Here is a 9,951-nt window from a genome sequence, read left to right as displayed (position 1 = left end):
AAGCCATAGCCTTCACTGCAGAAGCCTATGATGCCATCGGGGACCTCTTTGCGGATCAGCCCCGGCAGGACCTAGATCCTGTGATGGATTTGTTAGCGCTGTATCAGGGGCATTTGGCCAACTTTCCAGACATCATCCACGTCCAGAAAGGTAATAATACCCTTATGTGTTTTCTGCAACAATTTACGTTTCATGTATCAGTTGTATGCGACAGATGAAGGGGCCAGGGGTTACATTTGCCCTGTGTCTGGCTTGCTGTCCTTGGGTTAAATCTTTCTGTGTTTACTCAGATAAACCTGTGCTAAAAATACAAAAAACACATCAGTGACAATTTTTCTTCTGTGCCAAAGGTCTAGGCATATTTGGGAGTTTTACTGGTCAGAGGTTGCTGCATTTGCCTGTGTCTCCCTGAAAGAAACCACGTCTACCTATACTGCTGATACATTAAACATTAATGGGCTTGTTTACAAACCCTGGAAATCAAATGGTATGAAAACATCTATTACTCTGATGTCTGTTAGGTATCTTAAATCTCTGATACAGTAGATAGTGAATATGAAATAATCTGAAGCTGCAAGCAGCCCTCTGACTGACCAACCCTGTTTGAGATGCTTGTGGCCATGTGTGCATTTTGCAGCGTCATACAGCCAGGTGAGATGTTTACAGCTGCTGGGGTTTCTCAGTGAGGCCATGCATTAAACTCTCTTGATCCCTTTGAAAGAATAATGGTCTGCCACAGTGTTCTTAGTTGGACTTGTTCACCCTTTGCCCTCACTGTCATAAACAGATGTTGCTCATCTGTTATCCTTTCAGCATCTTTCCAGTTGAAACACGTTTTTCCGGTTCAGATTGCTCTTTGTAAGGGGCTTTGTGATCTCTCAGAAGGAAAGGAACTCAAAAATGGAAAAATATCTGCTACAGAACTAGTGGCACTTGTTCAGATAAACAGAAGTTTGTAGCACTATGTATGTGGAGTTTCTGCTGTTAAATTAATGTTGTTGGTCATACATTCTTTACCACTGTGTGTCGATAAGCCCATTATTCACTCTTTTGCTGTTATATTCCATATCTGTAGTTTTCAACTCAAAGGTTGAAAGAGAGTGTTGGGATTTGAGCTGTAAAAGAGACCAAGGAAACATCACATATGCTCTGCAGAAATGGGTGTCTGTAACTTACCTGCAGAAACACATGAGCTTTGTTGAAAATTATTTTGGAGGTTAATAAGTGGTGTTCTGCATCCTGAGTGAATTGTCACCTTGGTGAATCTGCCTTTTTGCCCTTATGTGATGGTCTCAGGGGTTTTGCATCTGGAACTGTACCTTGAGTTAGACAATAAAGGGATTGGAAAAATTTTTCCAACAGGTGAAAAAGGCAGCCTTCCGGAGGTAAGCATTTTTGCTGGTAACATCTGAGGTAACAGAGCTGCTACAAAGCGCACAGTTTGTTGTTATTTGAGAAAATAAGCTTTTCATAAAAGTTACATGCATCGAGTCAGACTTGCATTTGGCTGTTGAATCTTGAAAATTGTGAGTGGAAGCTTACACAACCTTAATATTATTTTTAAGACAGAAGGGAAGTGTGCAGTCTAACCTTTGAGGAGCTGTTCTGCAGGCTGCTGTGGCATTGTGTTCTGATAACAGCTTTCAAGTGTGTTCCATTTGGAGAGAAGGGTGGCCCTGGCAATGCCTCCTGTTTGAGAGCAGAGGTTGTTAAAGTGAGTTGTCAGCTAGTAATAGGATTATCTGAAAGCTTCTGGAACGAAATAAAGGGACAGATTTGTTTATTAGGTGGAAAAAACCAGCAGATTATATATACTATTTAAATTATACATCCTCAAGATTTAAAGCTATGTGGAGTTCTTCACTGAAGTGTTTTTGGAAGTGAGACTTTGAAGAGAAGATTGGGAATAATAAGGTGTGTGTTGGACTCATCCCTCTTTTATAGTTCTGTTTGAATTTGTACCTACTGGTTAGGTTTACTGTGCTGAACTGGGGAAAGTTCATGTAAATAAGCTTTCACCAGAGCACTGCATGGGCATGATGTGTGTGGAGTTGACTTTGGGCCAGAGCACTGTCCTGGAGCAGCTTGGAGAAAAATATGTCTGTAATTGCCACAGCTATTAGTGCTCCTGCACCTCTGGGCTAGCGCTGCCTTTAGCACAGCATTATCTATGGTACACACTAGCCATTGGAAGATGGGCTTGAGAGGTTTGTCTCTTGGAGGTCCCCGTCCATGATAGGAACAGCGTTAGAACTGGGTTGAGCATTGTTACTGTTCCTGTTACAAAACAGCAAACTAGAGACAAAATGACAGACTTTTTTTTACACACAGTACATTGTTGTTTTTTTACAAGAATTACTTGTAACAGGATACAACTTTTCAGTTCCAAACTGTAATCTTCAGATGGAAATATGAACTGTTTGGTGTTCTTACAACACAAAGGCTTTCTTGTAAATTTATTGTCTGGGATGATTGCCAGTTTTGAGAAATATTATTGTCTCTATAGACTATACAAATATCTGTTGGTGATAATAGATTGTCTGAAAAATAGAGCTGACGTGTCTTTCTTCAAGGGTTTCATTTTCTAGTGTACAACCTCATTGTGCAGTAAAATGACACCAAAGTGCCCCTATAGGTGGTAGAAGCAGCAGCCTGATTGGTAACATTGCTTGTGTGGCCATGCCTTTAGAAAGATGAACCCTGAAGTTAGGAGTAGTGCTCCTTTTTTCCCCCTATGTAGTGCAAATATATTGTCCCCTTCAGATGAAAAACAAGGCTATATTTCCCTAGCCCTGAGAAGGACCAAAAAGTAAAGGCAGCTGTACCCAAAACATGCCCATGTCTCTGTACAGAATATTTAGCTATGTTGTCCTGTTACGGTTTTTCTGTACTGGAGATAGTTGAACAGCTGCTGTATGTGATTTGGAAGTGTGTTTTGTGGTATAGACTGAGAAGTCTGCATGTCAGGGTTTTTTTAATCATTTCTGCAACTTCTGCGAAAAGAAACACAGAGACAAAAGTTTCCCTCCATGTGGGCTTTGTCTTTTTCCCTAGAATTATGAACCAAAGCCATGTAAGCCTTGCTGTTGCTTTGTCTGCATGTTAGCATGAAAATCTGTTAACTGTTGTGCTTTTTTTAATTGCACTGGGATCCAGGTCTTTCTGCCTTCTGTGCTGAGAACATCCATCATACATGGTCTGAAGTGTGCAGAAAGGGATGGACATTTTGGTAATTTGTGTAAAACATAAGAACCAATGGACCATGGAAATATTTTCAAACTGTTTACTATCTTATTGATACTGTATTTCATGAAATGGCAATAGCTCAAGAGGAGATTTTAGAAGATTCCTTTCCCTCTGCCTCTTTCATCCTGAGTACCCAGTGTTTAAGGAATTTTCTGTAGTAAAGGAAGAGTTAAAGTTTGTGCTTCAAGAGAGATAGAGGAAGGATTTGAACATTCCTGCACCACATGCCAGTTGAGAGTCAATTGGTCAGTGCTTTGTGAGAGATCTTACCTGGTTTCATGTCTGCTCCAGTCCACAAAGAATGTGCCAAGTTGGAAACCTCACATTTCCATCTGGAAATACTTGATTTGAGAGTCCCACTGAGGCTGGCATAGAGCCTATCAGTACCAAGGCATACCTCCCTTACAGACAACTTGTTTTATAGGTTTTATTTGGAAAGCTAAGGGAGTAGGAGAAAACTGGCGCCTGTATGGGTAGATGATGGCAGAGTGGTGTCTAAGCTTTTAAATACCCAAGTGCTTTATGAATCTAGGCCCCAGTTCCTCTTAGATAAATGCTCCTAAAGTGCTTGCATGAAAATATTCCTATGCATACACGTGTTTTTTTGGAATGGAAGATACAAGTATGTTAGGCAGATATATTTGTACTCAGTTTTCTTTAGCCTCCAGCAAAACATATGTAGAAGAGGGATATTAAGTTCTGTAGGTTCAAAAACTAAGCTGCATTTTTGTAATTTTGTATTGCAGAACTGATGTCTTTCAAGAAATACTGGATTTGGTTGTTGTAATGTTGAGAAAAAAAGCAGGCTCCCAACTCATTTGTAATGGATAATACCTTCTTTTCTATGTTTTTAAGGTCTACTTATGGAAATTCCCTATGCATTCTAAGTGAAATAATTTTCAAATATTAATTGCTAGAGCTTCACTCAACTGATGAGATCTTCCTACTTCAGTAATCTTCCACACAGATGCTCACTGCAGGCCCATGCAAGTTCAGGTTCAGAAAACTCAGGCACTTGTGAGAGTTGGAGATAGCATATGATAGTACTCCAGCTCATTCTTGTCTGGCTATCTTGCCTTCATATTTGCTTAGTGAGAGTAGAGAAGTTGGGGATGTTTTGGATTTCTTTCTTTAAAGTTTTTTTTGAGGAATTAGTATAATTGGCCTCTTGTGATTCCTGAAAGTGTCAGAAATACTGACTGACATGCCGTTTCATCTCTGCTTTCCATATTTCTTCTTTCTCTTAACATTATGATGTTAATGTTTGCAAAACAGATTGAAAAAGTGGTGTAAATATTTCCTAAGATGTAGGCAGCAGTTCCATTTCCTCTGCACACCAGGATTTAAGAGAATTATTTTTTTAAAAAATCTGAATGACCTCTTTGCTTCTTGATCTCTGTTTGTGAAAACTGAAATAAGGCAAATGGTCTTATTTACCCGAAGCAAATTTAAATCTAGAGGTTGGCCCTGAAGAATGTGCTGAGTGTGTTTTTAGACTATCTGACAAAATTGCGGGTGAAAAATCACTTCAGCTGGAAATTCAGCAAAATTTCAAGCATCAGAAAAACCTAAACAGCACTGAAACCTGGAACTCTGTAACATTTTCAGCTTTTTCTGGGTTTTTTTTCCCCCAGAGGGAAGGAGGATTATGTGAGCTCATGAAATCAGACTGATTAATATTGACACCTGAAATTTTATATCACAGTGCTTATCTCTCATGCCCGCTTCCTAATCTCTTTAATTTGTTGTGCAGACATGACTTTTCCATCCCTGTTTTTCCTTTTACCACCTTTTGGTTTTTTTCCCCTCTGCCCCTCAGGTACATACACTTTGCATGGAGTTCAATGCAAGTAGCTGACGGGTAGGAGTTAGGCTTGTAATTCTAGCCAGATGACCCTTACAACAGTAAAGAGAGATGGGTACGTGCACTTCATCTAAGTGAGGACTTTGGTGAGACAGGATGGACTGCTCCAGGATGACTTGTATTTTTTTCCCTATCAGGCTCCTCACTGCTGTTAGTTACAGTGATGATGTAGCATTGCCTGCTTGCTGCTGCATCACCCAATATTGCCTGCCAGCACTGGAAGGTAATCTGAAGGAAACTGAGATGCTTAAATAGGTAAAATGTGAAAGAACCTTCACATTTAGAAACTGTATAAAGTTACAGCTTCCTTGGTGTGTGTGAAATCAGAGGGCAAGAGTAAACAAGACTAAAATTGAGCAATACTTTACTTGAAGAAGATTAAACAGGAAGAGGAAAAAAAGGACTTCTCTACCCTGTCTGTCTAAAAGATGCATGGGTTTTTTTTAAAGTATGATTGTTTTTTCTCTTCCATTCCCCCGCAGTCTCTATAGCTTTCTAAGGCAGCAAGATTTATGCCATCATGATAATTTTCTTTCCTGTTAGCTTTTGAACCCTGATAGCCTGATATCATGCACATTCAAGGGCAGAGAGACATTTAATAGCTCATAAAAACCTGGTGGGTTTTTTTTTTTCAAAACCAGCTGGTAGCAGAGGAAGGGTATGACTGTTCCTCCCGTGGGAGAGACTGCATGCATTGCTGCACACCACAGAGTCTTTCCGGTGTACCCTCTTAGTCCCCACAGGCTGGAGAAGTTTCAATCAGAGCTCATACCTGTAGGTTTGACCACAGACAGTGCATTGCCATCTCTGGTGCTCTCCCTCTTATTCACTGCAGGCAGTAAAACCTTGTCCAGTAGGAAAACCCTGTGGGTAGCTAAGGAGTAGCAGAACAATGTAGACATTGAAGAATCAAAAGTTATGTTGTAGAAAGAAGCAATGTAACTTCAAAACCTGTGTAATACCTTTTAAGCTTGAAACATTTGAAAAATCTAAACAGTGAGATGATTCTCTTGTGGCTGAGAGTGCTCCTGGTCTGGCTGGAAGGGCATCCATCCAAACGGGAGGCAAGAATTGGTAGACTGAAAACGGAAAGAAGCTCCTGCAGCTCTTCCAATTCTTTGTAAGCACCTTATCAAAAACAAACAAGCTGGCTGACTTTTTGTTTTGCAAGTCACCTTTGAAACAAGGACATGGTTCAGCCTTTCCAGCATCTTTCCATGACTTCATTGTTAGACTTTGTTTGAACAGTTAAAATGCCAAGTTAATATGTGCAGACTGTATGAACTTATCCAGCTGGTACCTTGTGTATTTTAAAGTGTCTGGTTCAAATAGTGCAGAATTTGAAAATTCTAATTTTTAAAAAAAAAATTACACTTGGCTCAGCCCCCAAAACACGAGTCTGATCAGCAGACTAGAGCAAACAAATGTCACATGCTTTCGACTCAGTCTTGTTTATATCTTTCACGAAGGCCATATGAGGATTTAAATAAAATGAAAAAGAAAAAAACAAAACCCAAACCAAAAACTACCAAACAAACCTCATAAAAAGCATGGCTTAAATTTTGGACTCAAATCTCATTAGTGACAGTATATGCATTGATATGTATATTAGTGACAGTATATAGATTTAAATAATCTGTTCAGTTCTTGCTAGTGATTCTGAGTTGTTACTGTAGCAGAGCAGGAAGAAGTGTGATGGTTAAAGCCTTTGTTTTAGGTAGGTAAACGTAGTGGGTGGACAATTTCTATAATCATAATGAACTAAACTGCCTGTTTTATGCCTACGTGCAGTTCGTTCATTAATAATGTGAAAAGCAGATTCGTGCTGTGTTTGGGAGTTTACATGGATTTGTTGTCCGATGGTAAAAACAACTTACTATACTAATTTTTTTTCAGAATTTTACTGATTTTGAATAGCTGTGCTGGCTAACTGGCAGTGTTTACTGCAGAGCTAATCTCTTGTATAATATGCTTATAGCATTATTTTGTCATAATGTTCACGTGTTTGGCTTTTATATTATATATTTTAATTGGTTGCATTAATGATGGTTTACCTTGAATTTTTTTTCCACCGTAACAAGAAGTCTGCCTCTTTTTGTCCTTACAGAGAAACTGCAGCATTCAGATTTCTAAGAGAGGGTGTTTAAAGGGTACTAGGCAAGCATGGAACAGTATCTGCATGTCATTTGGATCTTGACTCTTTTCATATGAATTTGTGTTAAACTGTCTATGCATCTTGTATTTGCTCATCTTAGGACAGTAGTGAAGCTAAGCACATGATTATGGACAAGGAAACACCATAAATTGTGCTTGTTCTTTCCTCTACAGAGAAGAACAGGAGTTTCATGGAGCCCCAGTAAAGAATTAATGTAAGGGTCGGTGGATCCTGCATTTGCTTCTCTCAGTAATGGTGTGTGGGTGTTGATATGCAGTGTTACCCATCTTCCCCTGCCCACCCACAGACCATAAGTCTTAAAGAACTCACCATTTAATAGAATGATCCTTACATCTATTCTGGAGAGGAGGAGGAGGCATTTCTGTTCATATGTTTTTAACCAGTTCATGCATGCACAGCATCATTTCTGATGGTTGTTGTCCTGAAGTCAGCATTATGAGCAGGGCATTTACAAAAGCCATTAACAGTCTCTAGCATCATTCTAACAAAGAACGCCCAGGTTTAGCATCTAATTGGGAAAAGCTGGCGTTCAGAGCCTGTGGTGACTGAACTGTAATAGACCAACTCCAAATCAGGGAAAACAGTTATGTCTTAAAACTCATATCATGCCCCGTTTAGATGAAAAGTAGTGAGAAGTACTGCAAGTGACCCAAAGGTTTCATCTTGCTACTTCTGCAAATGGCAATTGTTTCAGTTTTCAAGTGTGTTCTTAAAAAACATGACTTGCTTTCTAATGGGCAAATGTACTGTGTTTCTGGTCACAGGCCTAGTTTAAGTTCCACTCCTTTCTGTCCCGCCACTCTGCACTTTCAGCTGAAGCCATACCAAAGAAAAACTCCTTAAATGGTACTTTTGAATGCCAAAAAGTACAGAATGCCTTAGAAGTGAGAAAAAACCCGCATCACCTAGTGAATGCCTTTCAGGCTGAGGTGCAAACCACTCTATTTGTGATAACAGACAGCAATATACATAGTTTAGCTGGATTTTAAGATCAAACTTTTCCTGGCAGACCTCCTTTCAGACATCGCTGTAGGTACTTGTAAAGTCAAAACTATTAATGAACACAGTTTAAACATGCTTTAGTGGCTAAAATAAGGTCATTTGTTTGCTTAAAACACCATGGTGTATGGTACATCAAAAGATAACATTAGTTTTAGAGTCACTGCATCCAAGATTTGAATGGAAAACTTGCATCTGATTTTGCACATTTTTTATATGTGGTTACCTAGCACTATGGGGGTGTTTTGTTGCTGGTGTTATGTGGGGCAGTGCATGCAATAAATTGATAGTTTTGTAATGTTTCTTTCATTTATTTTACTATCTTGGTCTCACCTCCTGCTATTAATGGTTCCAAGGGCAAATTATGACATGTGCTCACACAGCAATGTAGCATGACCCCACAAAACATTCATACTGGAGGTGCTGCACACCAAAGCCTGTCGGCTCCTCCAGGGAACTCTGGAACCAAAATGCACATTGCCAGTGTGATAATTTAAATATTTCTGAAGTAGCATAATCATTTTGAAGCCTCTGGACATGCATAGGTATGATTACAATCGTTCTAGGTTTGGATAAATAAATTGGCCATGTATGCTCATCCTCTGTGTGTGTTCTCCCACTGGCAGATGTATGCTCAATGGGTCTAATCAGGCCTCATAACTGCATTATTTAAATTTTTAAAAAATATTAGAGAGGTGTAGTGTCCATTAGCCCTGGTAGTTCTTTAAAACTGGCACTTGACACTGTGCATTCTAACATTGTTGTTAATCGCTTATATATATCAATTAAATCAATCCATCTGTTAAGACCAGATGAGGCTGCAGTTAATTAACTTTCTGAAATCTCTAGCAAAGACTGTTTTATCTGTGTGTGATCTCTGAATTGCGTAGATTAAAAAGTGACTTCGTTTTGCACTGAAGATTGTGTCTCTGAGTGTCAGGTTTTAGTGAGCTTTGCACAGGGTAACTGAAAGAACAAACAATTCTGTCTGACGTTAATAACCCTGAAGTCAGTCAGTGTTAATCTGGATGTCAGCACAGGACTGTAATTTATGAGGCTAGATTTTTATTCTGGGCTGTTTTTGAGCCATGAGTGACAATATAATAAAACTTCTTACACTATTGTTAGGCTACAGATTCTAAAAGCATTATAGCTGTTTTCATGTACTTACAAACCCCTCATAATACGAAAATAATTGCAGTTTGATGCATTTGAGTTTTATTTTTGTGACATCCCGCTATGGAAGATAGAACATTTTAAAGTGGTTTTGCACCCTAAAGGCAAAGAATATGATCTTTGAATTCAAAACACTGGGTTTGAAAACTCTGTTGTGTTGGCACTTTCCAAAGAGCAAGTGGCTTCAGAATTTTGCCTTTGATATTGGAGATCACATTTTTTTTCAGTGTAAAGCTGTAAAATCAGATTTTAAAGTAGCAACTCATTACTACATTAATAATTGTAACTTTTTCCCTGTGACATTTCTTTTATACAGTTCAGTCTCTACTGAAGAAGTCTTCTGGTTTTAATTTCAGGCAAAGTCCCATTATGCTGCTTTTCATTCTAAATCTTGGCCAGAAAATGTAAAGAATTTTCAGAATCTTAGTGTAGGCTTCTTTTGTTAATCAGTGCTCGGAGCATTCTTACGAAAGTAATCTGTCAATGTAGC

General features: G+C 39.0%; 1 protein-coding gene across 1 annotated transcript in view; it reads left to right on the top strand.

Annotated features, from left to right (window-relative positions):
- LOC103800005 (sorting nexin-18-like) overlaps positions 1 to 9,951 on the top strand; it is a gene marked incomplete at its 5' end in the record, with an annotated part of 18,072 nt that overhangs the window by 364 nt on the left and 7,757 nt on the right. Inside the window, one exon of the mRNA XM_009072365.1 lies at positions 1 to 150. This exon is cut by the window's left edge and continues 364 nt beyond it. Coding sequence (XP_009070613.1) covers positions 1 to 150 — 150 coding nt within the window. The remainder of the gene's footprint in view (positions 151 to 9,951) is intronic.

The sequence above is a fragment of the Acanthisitta chloris genome, unplaced genomic scaffold, assembly GCF_000695815.1.
Source record: "Acanthisitta chloris isolate BGI_N310 unplaced genomic scaffold, ASM69581v1 scaffold31823, whole genome shotgun sequence".
NCBI classification, from domain to species: Eukaryota; Metazoa; Chordata; class Aves; order Passeriformes; family Acanthisittidae; genus Acanthisitta; species Acanthisitta chloris.
Note: the sequence above shows the minus strand (reverse complement) of the source record. Positions and strands in the feature narration are given on the sequence as shown.